This window comes from Alexandromys fortis, unplaced genomic scaffold, assembly GCF_014885135.2.
Source record: "Alexandromys fortis isolate MF-2015 unplaced genomic scaffold, M_Fortis_MF-2015_v1.1 scaffold_145, whole genome shotgun sequence".
Lineage (NCBI taxonomy): Eukaryota > Metazoa > Chordata > Mammalia > Rodentia > Cricetidae > Alexandromys > Alexandromys fortis.
The window spans coordinates 3,209,039-3,235,990 of NW_026068049.1; the positions used below are offsets into that span (position 1 = coordinate 3,209,039).

Sequence of the window (26,952 nt, forward strand, 5' to 3'; positions counted from 1 at the left end):
TTCAGTGTTAGCAGAAAAAAAGCTGTGCATTTTTGAAATGGCTTTCTGGGCCATGATGTCAGCACAAACTCTTGACTCTTTCAAGAGACCTGACTACAGAGCATTTAAATGGGGGTTGTGAAAAGAGTGCTACAACTTGCTTAATGACAGATAAACCGCTGTGTGTCTAAAAATGGGGCTGAGAGCTTGCCTCACACTAAATAAACCTCTGCCCTGCCATGTCAGACTGGGTGGAGCAAGCAGGCAGGGACATATTTCCCCTAGCAATGCCACCACTTAAATTCATAAGAAGGGCTTAGCATTTTAAGATTAAGTTTATCAGAAGGGCTTAGCATTTTAAGAAGCACTTCTGGACAGAAAAGAACTACAGATACACAATAGGACAGATACACAAAAGAATGCTAAACAAGTCACAGTGTGTTGAAAAATGTACATAGGCTTGGGAGAGAGAAGAAAAAGAATATAGACAGCTATAAAAAGAAGTAAATTGTTTTAAAAAAGAGACAGATTATAGATTAAAAATAACAGAGTAAAAATAAGCCACATAAAGATGGAAATTCACAGAGTCTGGATTATGTATATTATTGTGTTTTTTTTTTAATTTTTTGACTGTGAAGGAGCTAAGTAGAGAGTGATATTTATTATATGGAATGCTAAGTTAAACCAACACAAAGGTTTATTGATTCCAAATTTGAATCTAAGGATATGTTGCTTTGGGGAAAAGGTTCTTCTTTTGTTTCCACAGAAGATGAGAACCTGTGGATTTCTTCCAGACTACTGTAGTTTGATGAACCAAGACCACCCAAAAGCTTACTGTGAATACCACCAAAAAAATTACTTTTCCCAACAAAGAGCAAGAAGCAGTTTGGAGAGAACTATGCCCAAATTCCCAAATATTGTTTTTAAATATATGTTTATATTTAAAGGAAGATATTCTATAGAAATTTGCATTGGTATGTATCTTGGTTTATTGATACAAACTTCAGGTCAATTTTGTTATATGCATATTTTTTCCTCTTGATTAAGTTATTGTGTTTGTGCAGCTTATTTAAAAAATGCAATGTATAATTAAGAAATATAGGTTAATAGATAATCATCTATAATAGTCAAGTATCTAGTCATGTTAGTTAGATTTTCTAGATGTACAGAGATGTATTTCAAATAGATAGGCATTCTTCAAATCTTTCAAAGACTACAGAATATGATATTTAAAATGTTTTAAGAATTTAGGACTTATGACAATGAGACACATCTGCTCCTGGCAGCACCAATCTACTCCAAGAGAAAGATGGGCATCAAACAGGCAAGAAACCGCTCATGTCTGGACTCCTTGATGATATGCTGTATGAACTGGACATGCAGGACCCACAGAAAAATAATTGCTGAACTTGCCTAAAGGTGAGAATGTCCTTTGGAGTTCTAGCTTCATGAAAGAGTCTGCCAGACATTCTTCAGGACACAGAAGAAAGTAACTGACAAGCTGCCAATATAGGTGGAACTGTCTTTGAAACTTCCTGCTTCATGAAAAAGTCTGTAGATACAACGGTCATGTAGGCTGAAGATGGATGCTCCAACGTTACAGAAAAACTTTGGGTGACTGTCCAGGCAGTGAGATGTCTTTGTCAATTCTAGGGTTTTAGAAGTTGCTTACAATCCACTTCCTGTTTACTTAGGTAATATATCCTTCTGGAGTCTTTGATGGAGTTGAAGAATATATAGTTATAGTTATAGTTTTTCTTAGTTATGATAAAAGATACAGTAGATATAAATATTGCAACTTTAATTCTTACTTGATACCTGTCTTGTTATATGTAATTTTACTATGTTAAAGTTAAAGCCTTCCTTTTTATTTAAACAGGAAAGAGGAGGTGATGTGGGATTACCCCTCTATGGTATGCTGTGAATACCATTGGTTAATAAAGGACTGCTTTGGACCTAGAGCAAAACTTAGCTAGGCAGGGAAAACTAAACTGAATGATAGGAGAAGGAAGGCAGAGTCAAAAGTGAAGCCGTGTAGCTACAGTGGAGACAGAAGCTGGAACTTTATCCAGTAAGCCACAGTCACATGGTGATACACAGATTATTGGAGATGGGTTAAATTAATATGTAAGAGCTAATCAATAAGAAGCCAAAGCTAATGAGTCAAGCAGTAATTTAATTAATACAGTTTCTGTGTGGTTATTTCAGGAGTCTGGCCAGCTGGGAAATGAACAAGTGGCCTCCTTACTACAATATATACATGTATATACATACATACACACTATATCTATATTTAACATATATACACACGTATCTATCTATCTATCTATCTATCTATCTATCTATCTATCTATCTATCATCTATCTATCTATCTATCTATTTCTCTCTAGAGTAAAAAATCATGACTTTGAGAAGGAGTAGTGAAGGAATGAGGAAAAAACTGTGAAGACCATACTCATGCATGAAGTTTTGAAATAAATATATGCTCGGGTCACTTGAGGGTGGGCACACTAATGTGTAGTGTGATCTCTAAATTAAGCATGAAACGTTGGGAGCAGGTAATAAACATAGACATGTTGTTATCTCTGTAGCATATTCTGGCATCTTTCATAATAGGCAAGTTATAGTCAGCCTAGATGTTCATTACCATCAAAATGTATGAAGAATGTGTATGATATACACCACATGGCATTTTACTTAGTCATAAAGGACAAAATTATGTCATTTTCTGGAAAGTGGATAGGACTTAAGGGAAGTGATAAGCTAAATAAGTCATTGTTAGGAAAACAAATATTGCTGGTTTTCTATTCAAATGCTAAATTTAGAATATGTATGTACATAGGACGTGCAAATAGAAGAAGGCTTTTGGAGCAGAAAAGGGGCAGTGGGAAGAGGGAAGATAACAAAATAAAAGCTGTCTGAAAATATGTATATACATATAAAAATGAATCCTAGCACTGTAACACCAAAACTAACACATATATGTGTGTGAGAATATATAAGAAATGCTGCATCAAAATCATTATTTTACATGCTAATTAAAATTTAATACGAAAATATGGATATAATTAATACATTAATTATTGTCAAAATTATCTTTTTAGCAACTAAAGAAATGGGCTTCTCTCATAATTCCCTGGAGAACGTTCCTCACATTTGACAATGACAATTAACAAGAGAGATGTGGAAATCCTAAGAGCCTGGTGTTAGTGGAATGGAAAATGTATATTTAATATTTATAAGGTAAAAATCTCAGGAGCTAGATTAATGACAAATCTGCTTTTAAAGACACGAATCATTTCTAGATGTAAAAGAACTTTAAACTGATAACATAGTACACTCACCATAACTCATAGATCTGCATGTGTACCATGAGGTAGATGGTGACGTGACAGGGAACAGCTGAAGATGAGCATTATAAAAGCCAGGACAGCAGTGATCACAGGGAGCAGGGCGTGCCTAGAATGACCCTCAGGAGGCTGCTATGACACTTCTAATAGTCTGCTTTTTCTACTGAGCAGGATTCTCACATGCATCAAAATGCTAACATTAGCAAAGACAAGGTGGATAAAGATTACCATTTTCTACATGCATAGAAATTCTTGATTTAGCATTAAATGGGAAAGCAGCTTGAATATGGGACATATAAAAAAATCACCTCATTTTTGTTTTGTATTTCTCTATATTTGTACTTTTATCTAAGCATCAGGTGACATAGGCCAAGGTTATTATTCATTGACTACTGTCTCAGGCGGTGGTTTTATACTGCTTCTCTTTCTTCCTATAACAAATGTGCATTATTTTTAGTAAGGTAAAAATGAATTCAAAATAATCTACCATACTGACATATAACATTATCCAGGCTGAGAAGGATGTACTTACATATTTAGGACTATATATTTGTATAGAACAACAATCAATGTAAAAGGAAGCCCCGATTTTGAAAGAGAGCAAGGAGGAGGATGTGGGAAAGTTTGGATGAAGGCAAGGGAAGGCAGACATGATTTAATTATAGTATGATCTCAAAAAATAAAGCAAATAATTAAACAAGTAAAGTAAAAATTAAGCCCTACTGTCTAGGAACAGGAAATAGTGTTTGCAGAAAAGCGGAGCTTGGTGGAGGGGTGTAGGTTGACCTGGGAAATGGACGACTTTGCGTAGCGTGGGACATGGATACTCATGAGGAGGAAATGCTTGGAAAGCAGCAACACGAAGAGGCCTTCAGGATGAGGGTGGACAACCAATTAAGAGAAGCCTCCAGTGCAGCGTGCCAGGAATGAGTGCCAGCGCTATTTCTGTCTGCGGAAGCACCGGAATCATGGCACAAAACAAGGACAGGCGGTTTCTTTTATGTATATCTGGAAACGCTCACTTTAAAGGCAACATTTTTATATCCAACTACTTTTAACTTCAACTAGGTATTTGGGAGAAAATAGCCGCCACGATCTAAAAGTGACCCCCGGGACACAGTGTTCTTCAAGGCATCCTCCTCTATCCTTACTTCTTAGAGAAAACAGTCGCTGTTAATGCTCACTTCAACTTTTACCATGAGTGATGATGAAAACACGGACATTTTCTCAAAGAGCAGATTTATCACAATAGCGGAGACCATTTTAAAAGTATTTAATGGAAGTTTTAAATGGAAGCTTTGGCCTGGAAATCTCATCTTACTATAAGAAGCATATCCCAAGGATCATGAAAGGGAATGAAGTGCATCGTGTCTCCAGGCTGGTCTCTGAAAGGAGATACAATGTGCAGTGAATGAGGGGGTTGTGAACTTGAGATGGATGTGCCCTGTGCCGAGTGGGCAATGTCAGGTGGATAATCAGGTTTCTGTTGAGAAACCCAGGCCCCCACAGATTCAGTGAGTCAGTCTGTAGACATAGCACAATCCCTCGGGCAAACTGGCTCTGTGTTCAGAGCCAAGGAAAGAAACACACTCTGAAAATGCAACCAGAGCCAGGGGAAGAGACATTTTGTCCCTGAAACTAGAGCCAGAGAAAAGTCCCTGGATCCTGAAACTAGGACCAAAAGAACGTACCAAGTCCCTAGATTCAGAGTATACCAAAGATATTTGCCCTGGTCCAAAAATTAGAGCCTAAAAGGTAAAAAGAACCAAAGAAAGAAACATAGTTTGACCCCAGAATTAGAGCCATCTCTGCCTCTCACAAAAAACCAACCAATCCTTGAGCAGGGATAAAGTACCAATTGTTGAGCCCCTTAGAGTGCTTGGAATTCTCATCATGCAGTTATTGGCAGTTGGGAATCCACCACAGGCCTGGAGATCTCCTTATATCATAGGGGACAGCGAATCACAAGCCCAGAGGCTTGGAATTCCCCATGTCTCTTCCCCTATATAACCCCAATCTTTTTGCTGCTCAGGGGTCTCTCCTGCACTGTTCCTGTTGCCTCTGTTGCTGCTGCTGCTACCTCAGATGGATGGAGGGAGCTGAGTTAACTAGTGATTAAAAACTCTTTGCTTCCAAACTGCCTAGGCTCCCACAAAACCAATAGGTGCAGTAGGATCAAAAACCCATTGCCATTGTTCTTGAGGTCTCAGTAGTCCTTCTTGTCCGCTATGTTCAGCAAGACCGGTTTTAACCCAGGCTTTTTCAGACCCAGGCCAGCTGGCCTTGGTGAGTTCCCGATAGAACATCCCCCTTGTCTCAGTGTATGGGTGCACCCATAGTGGTCCAGAGTTCCTTGCTCATGCTCTCTCTCCTTCTGCTCCTGATTTGGACCTTGAGATTTCAGTCCGGTGCTCCAATGTGGGTCTCTGCTCTGTCTCTTGTCTCCTTTCATCGCCTGATGAAGGTTAATGTTCAGGAGGATGCCTATATGTTTTTCTTTGGGTTTTCCTTCACCTTACTAGACCTGGATGGAGGTGGGTGGTCCTTGGACTTCCCACAGGGCAGGGAACCCTGATTGCCCTTTTGGCTGACGAGGGAGGGGGACTTGATTGGGGAAGGGGGAGGGAAAGGGGAGGCGACAGTGGGGAAGAGACAGAAATCTTTAATAAATAAATAAATAAAACTCTTTGCTTTTGCATTGGATATGGTATTGTGGGGCTTTGGAAATCTGGACTTTGGGTGCAATGCTGTTAAGACTGCTGATGGTCAGGATAGGATTTGGTAGTGATTGGCAATGATTGCTCTTGAAATCTGGCTGACAACATATAAGGTAAGTGAATAGGTTGCTGAGAAATACTTCAAATCCAATAGGTTGCTCAGGTGCACATTTTAAGATGCTTGGAAGGACATAGAACTGCCTTAGGTGGAGGATTTTACACTTATATATTAAGAAAAATTTTTGTAAATATGGTCAGAGCCAAAGGAAAACCAAAAGAAACAAGCTTTGGAGCCTGTCCTGGAACTAGCTCTGGTAGACCAGGCTGGCCTCGAACTCACAGAGATCTGCTTGTCTCTGCCTCCAGAGAGTTGGGATTAAAGGTGTGCACCACCACCACCCAGCTAAGGATGCTGGCATCTTAATATTATCAGGAGCAGGAAGTTGTTGGAACTGTTAAATCCTATGGAATAAAGGCTTTGAATAGTGTGACCGGGGACCAGTGAGAGCTGGGGGTCTCTAAATTCAATCACAATTACAGTCATTGCTCTGATCAAATAAAAGCTTTTTGTGTTCCCATACACAAGGCCGTGTCTGAGTTAGCCTGCCTCTGCAGTCATTGACAAAGACACAGTGCCACAGCAAGGCAGGCAGGAACTGGAAAGAGAGCTCTATGTCTCCCTTTGCTGTTCTCTAATCTTCGTTAGTGAGTCTTGCTGAGCAAACCAAAGAGCTTGAAGAAGAGAGTGAAGGAGAAAGGGTCAGCCCGTCCCTAGAAGTAAATCACTAATCCAGAGCAAGGATCAGGAAAGATAAAAGATAGAAAATATGGTGCAATAGTTTAATGAGAATCCAGTCCTCCTGGGAATTCAACGCTGAGCCCTGGGTATACAGTGGGTCAAATGGCAGAGCAGCCCTCCGTTCCGGCAGCACAAAATAACTGCAGATTACCTCCCACACTATGCTAGGCCCTGTGCTACTCACAGAGGATGCAAAAATAGTCTCAATCTCTTAATGTGGGCTTGGAAACTCGGCAGGGAAAGTGGAAGCAGTCATGTAAACAATCACGCAGAGAAAGCAGAAATGGAAGCCACTCAGCCGTTCCTGAGTTTGGAAGCTATTTCTTTATTTATTTAAGCCCTAAAGAAGGAATCCTGAAAATTAAAATAAATGAAAGACCCTGAGAATTTCTAGAAAAAAAAAAAAAGAAGAACATCACGAGACAGGAAACAGCCTTGTGTTTGTGGGCATCAAAGGTTTTATTTGATCAGAGCAATGGATGTAAAGGTGATTGAACTTAGAGGCTGGATAGAGGCAAGCAAAACCCATTAGCCTCCTTGGATGAACCACAGTCCCTGGGCCAGACAGCGATCAGAGCACAGCAGGGCTGAGCTGTGTAATTACAGCTTGCTGCTAGCACTGTTGAGAGAGGATTGGAGGGATTCAGAAAGATTCTCACCGCATGCTACGAGCTTGGGTTTTCATTTTTCAGGGTAGCCCTCAGAATTAAGAGTGACCAAAGCAATAAACCAGCTGAAATAATACAAGCCAGAGAAAACTGTCCCCGGGAGATTATGGGGAGAGGCAATGGGGAAGAACCCCAGAGCTTCTGAAATGGGAAAAGGTCACTTCTTGAAGCAGATTAAACATGTTTGATCAGTATGGGAGCAACAAAGAAAGACTGTCTCCCAGTCTCAACAGGAATCTTGTTTGTTTAGTTCATAGCAAGCCATACTAATCCCTTTGGAGACTACTTAGTAACACAAAAGGGAGGTTGCCATATACTGGTAAACTCCAACAAGATAAGAAGCTCTCCAGCATGGAGAGAGATTTCCCAGAAAGAGTAACGAATCTGGGAGACAAAGAGGAAGGGATTTTGACAGTATTTTTGAGATCTTAGATATTTATAAAATGTCCCTTAAGGGACTCTGACCAGCACGGGCCTGGCAAATATAGCACTGGCAAGCTTTGCCCTTCTCCCCATCCCCTTGCCTTGCTGAAAACCATTAGATTCCATTCCTAAAGCTAGCCCCTAAGGTCTATTCTCTTATTTGTCCACACCCTCCTCCTGAGGCTGAGTACCAAGGTCCAACTATCAAAGTGTTAAGGTCCAGCGATCAAATGCCCTCTTAAACTTACCTAATTAATAGGCCCAAGTAGAATTAACACCTAACTTGGGGTTTTCCTTTTAACCTTAATAAGCTGCCATTTTCCTCAGGGCCACATCTGTCTCCTCTCTATCCAGAGCCAGCCCTTTGTCCTCCAGGACAAACATCCCTGCCTCCTTTCCCTCTTTTGTTTATGTTCTGTCTCCTGTCTTTTGTCCTTTATTTCCTGCCCTTTGTCCTTTGGGGGGGGCAAATAAGTCTCCTTTATGTTGAGAACTTGGACTTGGGGTGTCCTGAGCTAATACTGATTACTTTTTGTTCCCTTGCTGTAGTTTATGGCCATGACAAAATCTTCTTATTAATAAGCAGTGTTTTACACACAGTGAACAAAAGGAAGCCTTGTTGGGGGTTACATGTAACCCACTGTTCGGAAAGATTTTTCAGAACACAAGTTCTGGATCCCATTTTTATCTCTTGTTAGCTTGGTTTGAGAAGTTACAATATTGACAATTTTGCCACCGTGTCTTTATACTGTTCTATAGGACAGACATTGGAATACAGTGAGGCTAAAGATGAGGTCTAGTCAAATCTCCTGGCACTCTCTCACACATTCTTCTTGGCAACCATGAGCTTTTATCGCCTGCAGGCCTTTAAATGAAGTTCCTTCGTGTGTAAGACAGAAATTTGAGGTCTGAAGTAAACATCACACATGTAGAAACACATCAAAGAAGACAACAGGAAGTCTGTCATCTAGAACACAGGCCTTCAAGCTAGGAGCACGTTTAGTTTGTGTCTACATTCCGTTATATTATGAAGGAGGCAGCATAGCATGGGAAAGGAGCAGTCATGTCCTGGTGCATGTTCATAGTTCTCCTTTCTTGTCCCTACTTTCCCTTTTTCTTTCCTAAACTCGCACGTGTCCTTCTCCCTTCTTCTGTGATACCAGTGATCAGTTCCAAACAAAAGTAAACCTGCAGTCAGTTTCCCTTAAACAAATGTAGAAGTGTCACAGTGTGGACAATGTGAGGAACACGGTCAGAAGCAGGAGGGGGCAACTGGAAATTCTGCTACCTTAGTGCTTCACAGAGCCCCTAGAGCTCTGCCAAGAACAGCTGCAGACTGAGAAGGCTGGGAGAAGGGTGGAGAGACACAGGCTCTGATCCTTGACCCACAACAGAGCAGAGAAAGGATCTGATGGCATTACGTCATTATCAAATAGAAATGCCAGTCCTTACATTCAGGCAAATAAGGAGCTGATTTGCATGATAAAACAGGCAGCGGAACACTTTTCTGCGCCAAAAGAAGCACCAAAGAAAAGATAAAATCTTTAAACCCAACTTTCATATTTGGAATCCGGAACTGCCTTAACGCTTTCAAAGACTTTTCAAGTAAATGAAAAATTTTGAGTGAGTTTTCAGTTTCATTCTCAGGTTTTATCCCTGCCTAAAGATGCCCACACCTGTGAACCAGTGGAATGATGAAACATTCCAGGTGTAATTTTTCTCAGAGGTAACAAGAGTCGCCTAACTGGACGTAAGGCCCACTCGTACCTGGTACTGGGAACCCCACCTCTCTCTGGTTAGTGAAGTCATGGGCCTTAGAGAAGAACTGACCACTTTCCAAAATCAGTGTCATTCCCAAGTGCATCCTAAACACCTAACCTCGTGTAGAGGATAAGTGTAGCTCTCAGCTGTTGTGGAATATTGCTTTAACTATGTAAAGATAGGTTATATTTGTTTATGCTGCATTTGTTTAATTATGTAAAGATGTGTTGCTTTGCCTGCCTAAAGAAACTGAATAGCCAGTAACAAGCTGAATAGCCAATAGCTAGGCGGTAGGAGAATAGGCAGGACCGGTAGACAGAGAGAATAAGTAGGAGGAGGAATCTAGGCTGTCAGCCATCATCAAAAAGAAGCTAATTTTTGCAATAGACAAAGACCTCCCTGAAATACTGGAAAAAATAAGAGGAAATCTGATTATGGGGTGCCTAGTCCAGACTGATGCACCTGTAATATAAGCCCTACACCTAAGGCTAAGGGAATACCACAGAAGAGTGAGAGGCAAGTGTGTGAGAGAAAGAGGATCAGTACCTCAGCTGTGAGATAATGTCTTGGGCGTTAAACCCATAAAACCTTAACAAAATGGTTACTTAAGCAAGACCTACATAACGACAACTTGACCTGCCAACTAGGATGGGGAAAATCTCTCAAGCTCTCGGCCTTCCTTATGCAGTTACAGACAACTAATAGCTGCTGAGAGAAGGAGAATCAGTCTGCCTCAGGGAGGAGGCTCCTGATTGGTTATCCAGTAGGATCCGGTCTTCTCTAAACACTAAGTGGACTCAGCAGGTTGTTTTTATATACACATTCATGTGTTACAATGCTAAATACGGCAGAAATCATGTAGATAGATGAGAGAGTAGGAGGAATGAAAAATGTTGGAGGGGAGAGAATGTGGGTGGAGATGATGTACTCAAAGTTCTCAAGTATGAAATGTTCAAAAATAATAAAATAAAAAATAAAACAGAAGTTAATTGTTAAGGACCAATCATAATTTAAGCATTATAATAAATAGCATTTAAACAAAGACAGAATGTCCTTTGATCCCAGAGAGGAAAAGATGGGAGACAGGATAGAATTTTAGAGGGTGCATCCACTGGTCAGTCAAGGTGTTAAAATGGGTCCTCACCTCATTCACCATCACAGTTGTCAAATAACAGGGGTTGAGCCCTTCTGTGCTCTCTGGCTCCCTGTTTTGTAATCTTATTTACTTTTAGCGGATGAACTGGGTCATTTGTCTTGTTTCTTCCACACTGAGCCCCTTTTGTTACTAAAAATAGCTGAGTCTACTAACAGGCAGGTCATCTAGACAAAAACTAAACAGAGAAATAATGTAGCTAACAGAAGTTATAAATCAAAATGATTCAAACAGATAACTATAGAACATTTCACCCAAACCCAAAAGAATATACCTGCTTCTCAGCAGCTTATGGAACTATCTCCAAAATCAACCACATACTCAATCACAAAGCAAACTTCCACAGATACATGAAAATTGAAATAACTCCCTGCATCCTATCAGACCACCACGGATTAAAGATGGATTTCAACAATAACAGAAAAGGTAGAAACCCTAGAGACTCATGGAAACTGAACAACTAATTCTCTACCGGTCAAGTCAGAAATAAGAAAGGAATTAAAAGTTTTCTATATTTCAGTGAAAATAAATGTACAACATACCCAAACTAAGAGTAAAGTTTATTACACTAAGTACCAACAAAAAAATTGAAGAGATCTCATACTGGCAACTTAACAACACACCAGAAAACTTGAGACCAAAAGGAAGCTATAACATAGAAGTTTCTGTGTTTTTGTTTCCCAGCCACCTAGACCCAAATAATCGCATGGAAACTATATTAATCACAACACTGTTTAGCCAATAGCTTAGACATATTCCTAGCTAACGCTTATATTTTAAATTAGCCCAGTTAAATCTGTGTATCACCACAAGGCTGTGGCTTACTGGTAATATTCTGGCATCTTTCTCCTTTGGTGGCTACATGGCATCTCTTTGACTCCATATACTCTTTATCTCTGTTGGGATTCAATGCTAAATCCATGGCTTTACTCTGCTAAATCATTGACCGAAACAGCTTTATTCATCAACCAATAAGAAGCAACCCATATACAGAAGGACATCCCACATCAGGAAGCTAATGTACCCAAGAGGAGTAGATGGCATGAAATAATCCAACTGAGGACTGAAGTCAATAAAATAGAAACAGAAAAATACAAAGAATCTATGAAATGAAGAGTTGGTTCCTTGAGAAAATCAATAAGATAGACAAACCTTTACTCAAACTAAGTAAAAGACATTGAGAGAAAATATCCAAACTGACAAAAATTGGAAACAAAAAGGGGAACTTAACAACAGATGTCGAGGAAATCCAAAGAATTATTAGGTCACACTTTAAAAACCTATAATCTACAAAATTGGAAAAATATAAAAGAAGTAGAGAATCATAGATAATCTTCTTGATAGCTATTACTTACCAAAGTTAAATCAATATCAGATAAGCAACACACACACACACACACATAATGAAAACCTCTAAGGAAATAGAAGCAGTATTTAAAAGTTTCCCACCAAAAATAAAAAAAAAATTCCAAGGCCAAAAAATTTTTATCACAGAATTCTACCAGACTTTCAAAGAAGAGTTAACATGAACACTTCTCAAATTATCACACAAAACAGAAACATAAGGAATGTTGTCAAATTCATTTTATGAGGCACAGTTACCCTGATATCATTATTGACCAATTTCCCTTATGAATATTGATGCAAAAGTATTCAACAAAATATTTGCAAACATAATCTAAGAACTCATCAAAAAGATCATCCACCATGATCAAATAGGGTTCATTCCAGAGATGCAGGATGGCTTAATATACAAAAATCAGTTAATGTAGTCCACTCTATAAACAAACTGAAATTAAAAAAAAACCACATGGTCATCTCTTTAGATGCCAAAAAAGCCTTTGATAAAATCCAGCACCCCTTCATGATAAAGTCTTGGAGAGACAAGGGGCATACCTGAACACAATAAAGGCAATTTACAGCAAGCCACAGCCAATATCAAATTAAATGGAGAGAAACTCAAATTAATTCTACTATAATCAAAAACAAGACAAGGATGTGACCTCTCTCCATATCTATTCAATACAATACTTGAAATTCTAGCTAGAGAAATACCAAAATAAAGGAAATCAAATGGATACAAATTGAAAAGGAAGAAGTCAAAAGCACAGTTATTCACAGATAGAATGATAGTATACATAAGCAACCCCAAAATGTCTACCATGGAATTCCTATTGCTGGAAAAGTGAAGTGACAAAATACAAAAGTAACTAATTTTTTTCAGTAACCCTCCTATATACGTATGACAAATGGACTGAGAAAGAAAGACATTGGAGAAACAACACTCTTCACAAGAGTCAGAAACAATACAAACTATCTTGATGTAACCCTAATCAAGAAAATATGACAAAAGATGAGGTCTTTGAAGAAAGAAATTGAAGATGATAGTAGAAGATAAAAAGATTCCCCATGCTCATGGACTGGTAGAATCAACATACTAAAAATAGCCATCCTATTAAAAGCAATCTACATATTAAACACAATCCCTATTAAAACTCTAACATAATTCTTTACCAACCTTGAAGGAATAATACTCAACTTCACATGGAAAAAAAAACACCTCAGGATAGCTATAACAATCCTGTACAATAAAGGAACTTCCAGAGGGATCACTATCCCTGATTTTAAGCTGTATTACAGAACTATAGTAATAAAAACCACATTATGTTTACATAATTGATCAATAGAATATAATCAAAGACCCAGATGAAAAAGAAGGGGAAGAAAGAAATAGAGGAATGGGAGGAGGTAGAAGAAAAAGAAGAGAAAGAAAAGGAGGAGATGGGAAAAAGGATGAAGAGGAGGAGGAAGAAGTAAAGGGAGAGAAAGAAGAGGAGAACGATGAAGAAAAAGTAAGGAAAAGGGAGAAGGAAGAGGGAGAGATTGCTGGAAATGGGAATCCTTTACTTTGATTATGTGAGAGGCTTTGGGGAGGCATTACTGCTATTGCCATACATGTCTAATGGAGTAAGAAATATTACATAAGAGACTCAATTCTCTTCTTGGGACTCATATTCCCATATAGTACTATATATTTTCCAATCTGACTATTTTTTCATTCCTCCCAATCTCTTAAAAGTACTCTAGAAGACATACTTACATTTGCAAGATTCCCTACCTTCCAAGTTCTCTTTTCACATATTGCTAGAGCAGTGGTTCTCAACCTGTGGGTCACCAGCCCTCTGTGGGGTGAACCACCTACTTACAGGGGTCACAGAGCAGATATCCCGAATATCAGATATTTACATTATTGTTCATGACAGTGGCAAAATTACAGGTCTGAAATAGCCATGAAATAGCCATGAAATAATTTCATGGTTATGGATCACCAAAACATAAAGAACCGTACTTGAGGATCACAGCATTGGAAAAGTTGAGAACCATTGTTCTACAGTCTTGCTTTAGTGAACACTGGCTTCTCTTTGTGTATGTACAGTGATTTTAAGAATCACCTTCTACTTCTAGTCTTTCTCCTTGCGCCACTGGGACTAAAGGTCTTACAAATATCACTCTTCATTCTCACAATTGGTCACAGATGTCATTTTTTTTATCCTGTATGAAAACCCTATACTTCTGAAGTACATATTACATATTGTACAAATTTGCCTGGTATGTATTGGCCTTCTTTACAGACCCCAGGGACAGTTTCTCCTTTTGGTTAAGGGTTTGTTAGTAATTCAGTGCACCTGTAGCCGCCACAACTACTGTCATAGTTTTTGGTGATCTCATTTGCCTTGAGATAAAATCCATTGTATACCGAGACCATTTGGTCCAATAAAACCCCAAAGCCCTGAGTCCTACACTTGTTTCCCATATCAGAAGGAAAAGAGTGTAGCTATTTTCATTAGAATAACCTCTCTTGAAAATCATTTGCAGCAAATACCTCTAGACTCTACTTTATCCTTCTTGCTCACTTTTATTGTGATTCTAAATGGACCACACCTTCCAAAGACTACCAGAACAATAGCTCTTGTTCCACGCCCTCTCCTGAAATATTATCCTGCCAAAAATCACCTCAAGATGTGGAATTCTATTGTCCTGTTCTTGAATCCTATCTGGCCCTAGTGATTGTTATGCATCCAGGAGAAAATGATGGTTTTGATGTGATGCAAGATCTCAATGCAGGCCAGACTTGCATCTTCTGCATAGATTTCTTGAAATACATTTTCTAGGATTTCCTTGATACCATAGAAGTTGTCTAACTATTCAGAGAACACCATGATGGTAAGGACACGTTTACATACTCAGTTCAATAGTCCAAGATGAAATCATCCTTCAGAGATCTGAGACTCAGTACCAGTTATATGAACAAGATCATATTTGCTCTAGCTCAGCTCTGTCCAATATGAGCATGTGCTCTAACACAGCTATCTATGAGTGTAGCCCAACACAAAACGGAAAACTGAAAGTGTTTTATGCATGCATGTTTTTTAGGCTTAATTTTTTTTTTCTGATCAAATTCAACTTCTTCACCCAACTACTTGTGCCTGGGGGCTTAAGAATTCAGCATTCCTGCTCATTTGCTAGTTTATTAAAACCATGAGTCCTAGCATCCATTGAAGAGACAGAAGAAAACTTTTGCATGCAGGCTCCCATGCCTTCTTCAGCCCACCATATGCTCCTGTCCTTCTTTGTATTACTCCTTCCCTTTCCTGTGGACTGGAAAGGCCCTATGTAAACCCAGTGTCTCACCTATGCTCTAGAGGCAGAACCTTCTCTGCTCCTTTTATAATACCCTCGTTTCTTTCTGTTCTAATCTGAAGTTTTCCCTCTTTTGACCATTTCCTACCATACATAAACATTCTTATTTTCCATTTAAAACAAATAATACAAAAATGGTTTATAATGTTTCTACCCACTGTCTTTCTTTTCCCTATATCATTGAACATTTAAATGACTCTTCTCCCTCACCATCCCCCCAAAGCAGTTCCTGTCAAAGTAATCCCTGGTCTTCAGGTTGATGAATCAAAGGCCACTTCTCAGTTCCCACTGGAAATAAGACATGAGAGGCTCATATATTATTGGTATCTTGCTCCTTATAAACATCATCTTTATGCGTCAAGCACACTAATCTTTTTGGTTTTCAGGCTTTTCCCATTGTCAAATCATTTTTACGTTCACTTTTCCATATCATCTTATCTTCCCAGTCTTCCATATTGTAGTGTTCCAGGCTTGAGCCAAAGGCATTGGTTTTGTCTACAATCACCTTTCTAGGTGACTTTAGTAGATTTTCAAACTATTTAATATTATTAATGCCATGAGAAGTCACTAATATCTCCAGCTCCAACTTAGCGATGCTATCACTGAACTTGGATTCCACACAGTTTTATATGTCTGATCCAACCCACACTTTTAAAGTTGGATGCCTAATGGATATCTCTGGCTTAACAGATATAAAAGTAAACTTTTGATTACTTGCCCCTTAACATGTAGCTCATTCTCCCTGACCATCTTAGCAGGCAATGGCAACTGCACTCTATTCATTCCGCAAACCTTGGGGTTACCCTTGACACCTCTCTCTCCTGCAGGGCATATGCAGTTCTTCAGTGTCTACTTGGCTTTTGGGTTCATATTTTGAATTGAATCCATTTTTTACCCTGTCACTGCTCTGTTACTCTGTCATGCCATCACTGCATCCCAGAAGAGTATTGGGATCACTTTTTGCCTTGTTCTTGCGCTTTTGCAGACTGGTTTACACAGAATAATCAGAGTCTTTTAAAAATGTGTCAGAACACACCTTCTTGTGGCAAAATGCATCTATGATAGTATTCTTTCTCACCAGATTAAATCTGAAGTGTTACCTGCTCAGTGCCCCATGGAATCTCTCTGTACCCCTTCTAGACCTTCTCTTTAGTCGGCTACTCATTCCCCTCCACCCATCCATTCTTTCTTGTTCTCAGTTCCTCTTTTCATTTCCCGAAGCACTTTTCTAGATTTTTAGGTGGCTCTTTCTTTTACTTCACTTAGCTTTATACTTCAATTTTAATTTTTAGACAAGCCTTTTTTTTTCCTGGTTAACCATGCTCTTTATCTCACAAGCCATTTAATTTTTATATTTTTGCATCATTTCTCAACAATATGGCAAAGTTTATATTTCTTTATTTTGTTGTCCCACCTTTCCCTTATCTTGGACCTATGTGTAAAATCCGTGAGAGTAAGGACTTGATTTATTCTATTCAAAACTTTTGAGTCTATAATCCTAAACACTTTGAGTATAATAGTATTCAATAAGTAACAACTGATAAGTAAGTGAAGGTGGGATTTGAGGCACATACAAGCTTATATCTATAAACCTTGAGCTTATCCGCAGAAACCAAGTTCTTTTTACGTGATCAGTGTGTGCAGAGGACAAAGGTGAGAATGCACAAATTCAGAGTGAGCAGAGAAATAATAGTGAACCAAGATTACACATAGTCCAGTAACTATCTATGGAAAGGCAGAGCAAGGCACTTTTCTGAGGTATTTAGTTCCAATTCCCCCTCTATAAAGAGGGGATGTATGCATGGAAAACAAATAAAAACCTTTCAAACAAAAAGGGAATCAGTGAATTTTAAATTTAACTGGTGGAATTCTCAGTGGTTTATTCTTGAATAAAGAAAGGATATTAAGCCTGAATCATTTTGGAGCTTAAAAATTCCAATTCTGGGTTTGCTGAGTGTGAGAGACTTTCTACCCATAGCCATCTTTTATAAACCCAAATATGGATAGGGTGAGGGTTAGGGTTAGAAAAAGAAGAAAACAAAACAAAACAAAACAAAACCCAAATATGGAGCATATAACTTGACAAATAAAACTTTGCCTAAGGAAGCATCAAGAAAACGTATGAAAGTGGGAATTAGCTTTTAAAAGGAAGGATATTTAGATGCATTCTATGTGCCTCTGAAAGAACACTAGGGGCATCAAGTGGATCAAAAATACATAATGAGTACAAAAGGAAAATACAAGAGTAATCCATACTTCTGCTGCATGCGAGAAATATACCTCAACCTCATAGACAGACATCACATAAGAGTAAAGGTTTAGGAAAAAATTTTCCAATCAAATGTGCCTAAGAAACAAGCTGGTGTAGCTATCCTGATATCTAACAAAATAGATTTCAAACTGAAATCAATCAAAAGAGACAAAGAAGAACATTTCATATTAGTCACAGGAAAAATCCACCAAGAGGAAATCTCAATACTAAACATCTATGTCCTGAATACAAGGGCACCCTCTTATGTAAAAGAAACACTGCTAAAGCTTAACTCACACATTAAACCTCACACACTAATAGTGAGAGACTTCAACACTTAACTCTCACTACTGGACAGGTCTGTCAGATAAAAAATTAACAGAGAAATAAGGGAACTAACAGACATCTATAGAACATTCCATCCAAACATAAAAGAATATACTTTCTTCTCATCACCTCATGGAACCTTCTCAAAAATTGATCACATACTAGGTAACAAACTAAACCTCAACAGATACAAAAAATTTGGAATAACCCCATGTATCTTATCGGTTCACCATGACTTAAAATTACAATTCAAGAGTAACACTAATTCCAGAAAGCCCACAAACACATGGAAATTACACAATGCTTACCTGAAACAACAATGGGTCAAGAAAAAAATAAAGGAAGAAAAGACTTCCTAAAATTTGATGAAAATGACCACTCAACATACCCAAATTTATGGGACACAATGAAAGCAGTGTTAAGAGGAAACTTCATAGCACAAAAATGCCTATATAAAGAAGTGTGGAGAAAATCCCACACTACTGAATTAACAGACATTTCAAAACTCTAGAAAAAAAGAAGCAAACTCATCCAGAAGAACTGCAAAATGGTAGGAATAATCAATTTGAGAGCTGAAATCAACAATATAGAAACAAAGAAAACAATACAAAGAATCAATGAGACAGAGTTGGTTCTTTAAGAAAATCAAAGAAATAGACAAACCTTTACCCAAACTAACCAAAAAGCAGAAAGAATATATCCAAATTAACAAAATTAGAAATGAAAAGGAGGACATAACAACAGATGTGTAGGAAATTTAGAGAATCATATTTCGTAAACCTGTACTCCACATAATTGGAAAACTTTAAGAAAATGAACAACATTCTGGATAATTATCACCTACTAAAATTAAATCAAGATCAGATAAGCAAATTAAATAATTTTTGGTAAAGTCTCCCAACCAAAAATAGCCCAGGACCAGATGGTTTCAGTGCAAAATTCTACAAGATTTTCAAAGAACTAATGCTAATATTCCTCAAATTTTTCCACACAATAGAAACAGAAGGAACATTGCCAAACTCTTTTTATGACTCTACAACTACCCTGATACCCAAACCACACATAAACATTACTAAGGAAAAGAATTACAGACCAATCTCCCTCATGTAAATTGATGCAAAAATACTCAATAAAATACCGGTAAACCAAATCCAATAACATATCAGAAAAATCGACCATGATCAAGTTGGCTACATCCTACAGGTTGCAGGGATGATTCAATATATGAAAATCTGTAAATGGAATCCACCATATAAAGAAACTGAAAAATAAAAACCTCATGATCATCTCATTAGGTGCTAAGAAAGCCTTCAACAAAATACAACATCCTTTCATGATAAAGGTCTTTGAGAGAGCAGGGATACAAGGAACATACCTATACACAATAAAAGCAATATACAACAAGCCAATAGCCAACATCAAACTAACGCACAGCATCCCACTGAAATCAGGAACAAGACAAGGTTGTCTACTCTCTCCATATCTATTTAATACAGTTCTTGAGGTCCTAGCTAGAGCAGTAAGACGACAAAATAAGATCAAGGGGATACAAATCAGAAAAGGAGAAGTCAAACTCTCATTATTTGCTGATGATATGATAGTTTACATAAGCAACCCCAAAAATTCTACCAAGGAACTTTTATGACTCATAAATACTTTCAGTAATGTAGCAGGATACAAGATTAACTAAAAAAAAAGTAGCCCTCCTGTACACAGATGATAAATTGATAAATGGGCTGAAAAAGAAATCAGAGAAATATCACTCTTCGCAAAAGCCACAAATAGCATAAAATATCTCGGAATAACTCTAACCAAACAAGTGGAAGATCTTTATGACAAGAACTTTAAACCTTTGAAGAAAGAAATTGAAGAATACAGCAGAAAATGGAAAGATCTCCCATGCTCTTGGGTAGGTAGAATTATCATAGTAAAAATGGCAATCTTACCAAAAGCAATCTACAGATACAAAGCAATGACCATCAAAATCACAGCAAAATTCTTCATAGATCTCAGAAGAACAGTGCTCAGTTTCATATGGAAAAGCAAAAAATTCAGGATAGCCAAAACAATCCTGTACAATAAAGGATCTTCTGGAGGCATCAAACTCTTCTACAGAGCTACAGTACTGAAAACAGCCTGGTATTGGCATAAAAACAGACAGAAGGACCAATGGAACCAAATCAAAGACCCAGCTATTAATCCACTCAGCTACAAACACCTGATTTTTGACAAATAAGCAAAAAAATATCAAATTAAAAAAGAAAGAATATTTAACAAATGGTGCTGGCATAACTGGATATCAACATGTAGAAAAATGAATATAGATCCATATCTATTGCCATGCACAAAACTCATGTCCAAATGGATCAAAATCTCCACATAAAGCCAACCACACTGAACCTCATAGAAGAGAAAGTGGGAAGTACACTTGAACCTTTTGACACAGGAGACCTCTTCCTAAATATAACCCCAGTAGCACAGACACTGAGAGAATCAATTAATCAATGGGACCTCCTGAAACTGAAAAGCTTCTGTAAAGCAAACTACATGCTCAATAAGACAAAATGGCAGCCTACAGAATGGGAAAAGATCTTCACCAACCCCACATCAGACAAAGGACTGATCTCCAAAAGATACTAACACTCAAGAAATTGATCAAGAATTGAATCAGAGTTGTACAAATGTTGTGCATGCCAGTGATAAATACGTATTTAACAAATAAAATTTATTTATCTTTCATACCACATTCTCCTTTAGCACCTTCTCAGCCATGTGTTTTCTGTGAGTCGTAGCTTTGTTTATCTGATGCTCTGTATGCAAGACTGTGATGTTTCCTATCAGTAAGTCAGTCTCTGTCTCTGTCCCATTCTCTGTCTCTTTGTTCCTCTCTAGGTTAAGAGTTTGGATGATGTGGGAGTGATTTCTTACTAATAAAGAAACTGCCTAGGCCCATTTGATAGGCCAACCCTTAAGTAGGCGGAGAAAGCAGAACAGGATGCTGGGAGAAAGAAGCTGAGTCAAGGAGTCGCCATGATTCTCCCGCTCCAGACAGACACAGGTTAAGATCCTCCCTGGTAAGCCAGCTCGTGGGCTACACAGAATATTAGAAATGGGTTAGAACAATATGTAAGAGCTAGCCAATAAGAAGCTGGAACTAGCCGGGCCAGGCAGTGTTTGAAAGAATACAGTTTCCATGTAATTATTTCTGGGCATAAGCTAGCCATGCGGGCGGCCGGGTGCCGGGGACGCAGCCCCGCCGCTCCTATTTCAACATTTGGAGATTTCATAGCATCTTCAAATTTATTACTAAGTAGCCCGAATTCTTCATTGTCAATGTGAAGAACCAGATCAAACTAACATTACTGAGTGTTCAGTCTAGCACACAACGCAAGCAGAATACTGGGATGGAAACACAGCCTTGGTGAAGTGGAACTTTTAAACATCTGTGTGTGGGCCTTTCTTTGCCGTGTTGGGAGCATAGCAGACACGTTCCTCTCAAAACTGCAGCAGCACCCTGGTATACACTGACCATGCTTACAGTCCGTGCCCATGGTGTCCAGAGTTGATTTGTGGTTCTAAAGTCCAGTGGATAGGCACACAGTATGTGCTATACATCTGGACTTCTCTATCACTACTGTTGTTAGTGTTCTTGCTATTAGGAATAAAAACACCACTTTGTCCTTGTAGTGCTGACATTATAATCGAGCATTACTATAGGTAGATTTTCACCCTGTTTGTATAGAGTGTGTAATTCTATCCTTTTCTGAAAAGTATCTTTCTATTCCATGATTAGGATGCCACTGGTTTTGACCAGGCTGGAGCAAGCCATGTCTTACTTGTGAGTCTTACTTTGTGATTCTTAGAAATCTTGTGTCAATTTTCAAGTCGAGAAGAACTGGAATATTTAGAAAAAGTAAAATACAGTCCTAGACTCATTTTTATCACTAGTGGCAAGATATTTTACATAGTTTTGGATAAAATATTTTTATTACCTAATTAATATGCATCTGTGATTATATGCAAAGTTTTAAAGACTCAATTGTGTGAAGCCAAGGGCTGTTTCATTTTCATTGTGGAATTCACTACACTTTCATACAATGTTACACACTAACATTTGTAGCTATTTGTAGAGCTATTTGTAGAGCATTTAAACTAGAATCTTTCATTATAGTCTCTTAAATAAAAAAAATAATTTGCAGAGCTTCCATTATTATATTATGAAAGAAGTAATGCTTAAGTTGGATTCCCAATGCTGACACATGACCTCAGTTTGTACAACTTGCGTGCCCCTTGTTCACTTACAAATTTGCTTGTGAAGGTAGAAAGAAATGGGAGCTTGGGCCACCTAGAGAGCTTTCTGTATGCATATTTAGCATTTAATAATAAAGCTTATTTACATATATTTTTAGGGGGTGGGGTTTCGAGACAGAGTTTCTCTGTGTTGATTTGGAATCAGTCCTGGAACTAGCTCTTGTAGATCAGGCTGGCCTCAAACTCAGAACTCAGAGATACCTGCCTGCCTCTGCCTCCTGAGTGCTGGGATTAAAGGCATGTGCCACCACCACCCCGCTATGACTGATATTAAGCTAGTACATCCAAAGCCATTCTTTGTAACTTAAGGATCTCTTGCTTGTGTCAGGTCCCTAGGTCACCACTGGAGGTTCAGTTTCTGAATTATTACACACACAGTTATACCACATAGAACAGAGCCTTTTGAAAACCACAAATATCACCATCATCTCCACTTTATTGATAAGTCATACCCATCCTGTCACCGAGTCCTCACTCATGTCTATTCCCAGAAAGTATATATACACAGACAGCACATACATGCATTCACACATGTGTCATTTTTATATTTAGGTTATGATTTATGTTTGGCTGGGAGAATAATTATTATTTTAATTATGGATGATTACATTTTTTTTACTAGAGATAAATATATAAGCTAGATAATATATCTATGTGATATCAGATAGGTTTTTTAATTTTAAAAGATTTTTTTTACACAGGTAAAAGACTACAGTAGGTTCTGTGCAACACTTCTAAATGAGTTCGAGTTTCCTTTAGAAGATCTCTGAAATTAAGACACATCAGTTGCTCTTAAACCTTTCATTTTCCAGTATCATTAACTATCATGTCACTATCATTGAGGGTAGCTATGATGGGGGGCACAAAATTCATTGACTCTCCTTATTTTTATGTCAGATAATTCCAATGTGTCAGCTTTGAAGAAACTGAGTAGAGAATTCCCATATTATTCAATTTAAAGATTTCTGACATCATTAGATGAAAGGGAACGATGATTTGATTTTTGGGCACTGTACTTTGAAGGCCTCAAAAAGGTAAGACAAACCCAAACTCTAAGGGCAAAAAAAATACACAATCACACACCAAAGCAAAAACTAAAACAGATTTCCACCTGAGAAGCCAAGAAAGTACTATCTTGCCCCAAACCGGCAAGAATCCAATTACCACAAGGATGGATAGTTACCCATGGCGAAGAAAGGGATTCCCAGCAGGGTGGAGTTGTATTTCCCGTCTGTGATGAAGAAGATCCCAGCTGCAGTGGCGATGGAAATGCATACTGTGAGTACCCCCAGGAGGCCCAGGAAGGGCTTACTGCGCAAGCAGTCCTTCATGGAGCTGGACAGGGTGGCCGTGGTCAGGATCAGCACGAGGCTCACCAGGACCTTGCTTCTGGCCAGGATGCTGGTCTTATGAAAGTCTCTCCAGAGGCTAAAAGATGCCAGAGAGTACAGTTGAAGGTCTTGGTGCTCATCCTGGAGCTTCCTCATAAGCTTACAGAACTCATTCTCCCACTTCTCCCCTATGAGGTCTTGAGTGGCAGAACCATAGGTCTGGAGGTAGTAGGTGATTTGAATGGCTCTGGCTGACTTGACCCGCTGGTCTTTGCTGTTTGGTACTTCCACTACCCCGCCCAGCTGGTGTCCAATAAAACTGTTCCTCCCATCCTTGAAAACAGAAAGAGGGGAGACTTCAGTTACCAGAAGGATGTACATTCCAAGGAACAGTTTCTTATTCTAAGTGAAGAAGCACAGGAATGCAAAGAGAGGTGCCGGTGATGGTGGAATTGATGTGGGTGGAGAGGAGAGTCGGGATTTTAGTCTTAATCTTTTGGAGCTACGTGGGAAACCCTGCAGGACGAACAGGAATAAAGATGGTGGAGAGAGTGCCAAAAAGCCTCATGCGAAAAGGCTCATACATTTGGATTTCCCAAATGCTCTCACTCGGTACCTTTTCTTCTATAGAAATCTAGTCCAATTCCTTAAGAGCAGATCAAGTTTATGATTTATGTTTAGCTATAAGTAAGTAGAGCAAGACATGAGGCTCACCCTAGGCCATGCCAAAAAGATGGAGTAAATTTTCCTTCAAAGAGATACTACATATATCCTTCCCAGAACTCCTGGCCCTAGTCCTGCCCTAATAAGCCACCACAACTTCTACAGTGTCCTTGTTCCCTTTTCTGCCTTTTTCTTTCAGATGCTGACCAGAATGTAAATTAGTTTTATTTCCTTGATACTTTGGGCTTCCTTATTTTCTGTAGAGCCTCCTTTCCTGCCATATATCTGACCTTTGTTCTAGCTCAATAACATGTTTTTTTTTTACTTTTTCTAGTCTCCTCCTCTACCAGTTTCTGATATTTAGTTTGCCCTGGGTGGTCTCCTTTTAAATTCTAAGAAAATTGTCTTGGAGCTTCAAAACTTAACATGTAATCATCCTATATATAAATATGCTAAGGTTTCCAGTATCAACATAGGCACCAACATGAAGACAAGAACAGCCTTACTTCCTTACATTTGTGTGATAAATACCTTTCTCAAAGCTAGTGTGGTATTGAAACAATTCCTGTATGTGGTACCAGCACCTGCTGGGTCTGTACAATCTCCCCCTCCTCTGACAACACCTGAATCTGTCTTAGTCTTATCTACTCCTATAGGTAGATTCTCAAAGGAAGCTGATAAAATTTTCAAATAGTATCACCAAATGGTGTTCAAGCTTCAGTGTTGAGCTTGAGGAAGTGTAGATAAGACTACACTTACTAGGAATTGGGTAAACAAAGCAGTCATCCTTCTTTAAAGCACACTCACTTAGAATTGCCGCTTATTCTCATCCAATGAGGGTGCTCTCTGATTGCCATCACAAAACTTTAATCTATTTGGAAATATTATTTTTTATCAAGGATGTCTCCACACTTTGGTGGTAATGGCTGATAGAATGTTGAGTCCAAAAGTAAGTTTCAGGATGATTTATAGGGCTGAGAATACATTGTTGGTGAGAAGTAGGCACAAAAGAAAGTTTATCCTACAAGTAGTTTGTATGTGAATGGAGTCAGGAAACATGTTCTCAACAGGGTATAAAAGAGTTGATTCTTAGAAAGGAGCATTTCTCTCTAGAGAGCAGTAGGCAATGGCAGCAGAACACTGACCAGTGTGTTGACCATAGGTATTTACATGGAACTACCAGGCATCTAGTAGGCATTTGAGATAATTTGTTTAATCCAGATACCTAGATATAAGGCAATTGTTTACATTTTGTTTTAACATGCACAAAAGTGTCCCCAATATTTCAGCATGTATTGTAAACATGAGAAGTTGGAGATATTTAGAGAATGCAAGCTCAACTTGGAGAATGATCAAACATTGAAAGAGAACAATATCACAGTCACTCTGTGTATCTTCCCCTTAGTGCTAAATAGTTACAACCACCTTAAGAAACCAAAGCGCTGGACAGTGGTGATGCACTCCTTTAATCCCAGCACCCAGGAGGCAAAAGTGGTGGATCTCTATAAATTCGAGGTCAGCCTAGTCTGTAGAGTTAGTTCCAGGACAGCCAGGTATACAAAGAGAAACCCTGTCTGGAAATCCAGAAAGAAAGAAAGAAGGAAGGAAGGAAGGAAGGAAGGAAGGAAGGAAGGAAGGAAGGAAGGAAGGAAGGAAGGAAAGAAGGCAAACTTGACCAAACCCAAATGAATAACTTATTTCCTTACAACAATTTGATTTGTGGGTTCTCCTTGGTGTATTGACTACTGCAACGAACCTTTGTAATCTTACTATTTCTTTTCTTTCTTAAAACTAAACTGGGGCTGGAGAGATAGCTCAACAGTTAAGAACCCTGCTCTTCTAGAGGACCCAGTTTCAAGTCCCAGAACATAGAAGGTAGCATATGACTATCTATAATTCCAGTTCCAAGAAATCTGGCTCCTCTTCTGGTCTCTACAGGCACATGACACTCACTTTGTGCACAGAACTACATGCAGGCAAAACACCCATAGAAATAAAAATAAGTAAAAAGCATAATATCAAACTGAAAGTCGGATTGTAAGTTTCTTTGTTTAAACCCATTGGATCTTGCAAAGATTGTTGGCAAGATTTGAGGAAAGCGATGTGAATCATGCCTCAGAACTGAGTAATTGCGGGTATAGTTTGTGTTTGCTCACCAGATCCAAATTGCTCACTTATTTGATGTATTTTATCTAAATACTGTTTTGGTTCAATTTTTCTTTCTATAGCTTTGAAATTCTGTCTTTATTTAAACATGTGTGTGTCTGATCATCTGAGAAAGCCATATCCCAGAAGCTCTGTTTCTTTTTAAAAATGTGTTGTTTTGTCTTAGCTCCTTTCTGTCATTAAAAAAAAAGACTTCTAGGGAATTTTGGCAGCAGTGCAGAGAGTTAGGTGCTCTCAGGTCTCACTTGGAGATTATAGTGTATAAGGAAGGTGGCGATCACATGTCTGGACAAAAATCAAAATTTTAAAGATGTATAAATTTTTAAATAGTCAAAACTTATTCAGTTTGAC

At 38.5% G+C, this 26,952-nt stretch overlaps 1 protein-coding gene across 3 annotated transcripts in view; it reads right to left on the minus strand.

Moving 5' to 3' along the window:
- Window positions 1-26,952, minus strand: part of Ptchd4 (patched domain containing 4) — a 172,962-nt gene that overhangs the window by 88,621 nt on the left and 57,389 nt on the right. For all 3 annotated transcript variants that reach the window (XM_050119311.1, XM_050119312.1, XM_050119310.1), the window contains one exon: window positions 23,625-24,105. In XM_050119311.1, coding sequence (XP_049975268.1) covers window positions 23,625-24,105 — 481 coding nt within the window. The remainder of the gene's footprint in view (window positions 1-23,624; window positions 24,106-26,952) is intronic.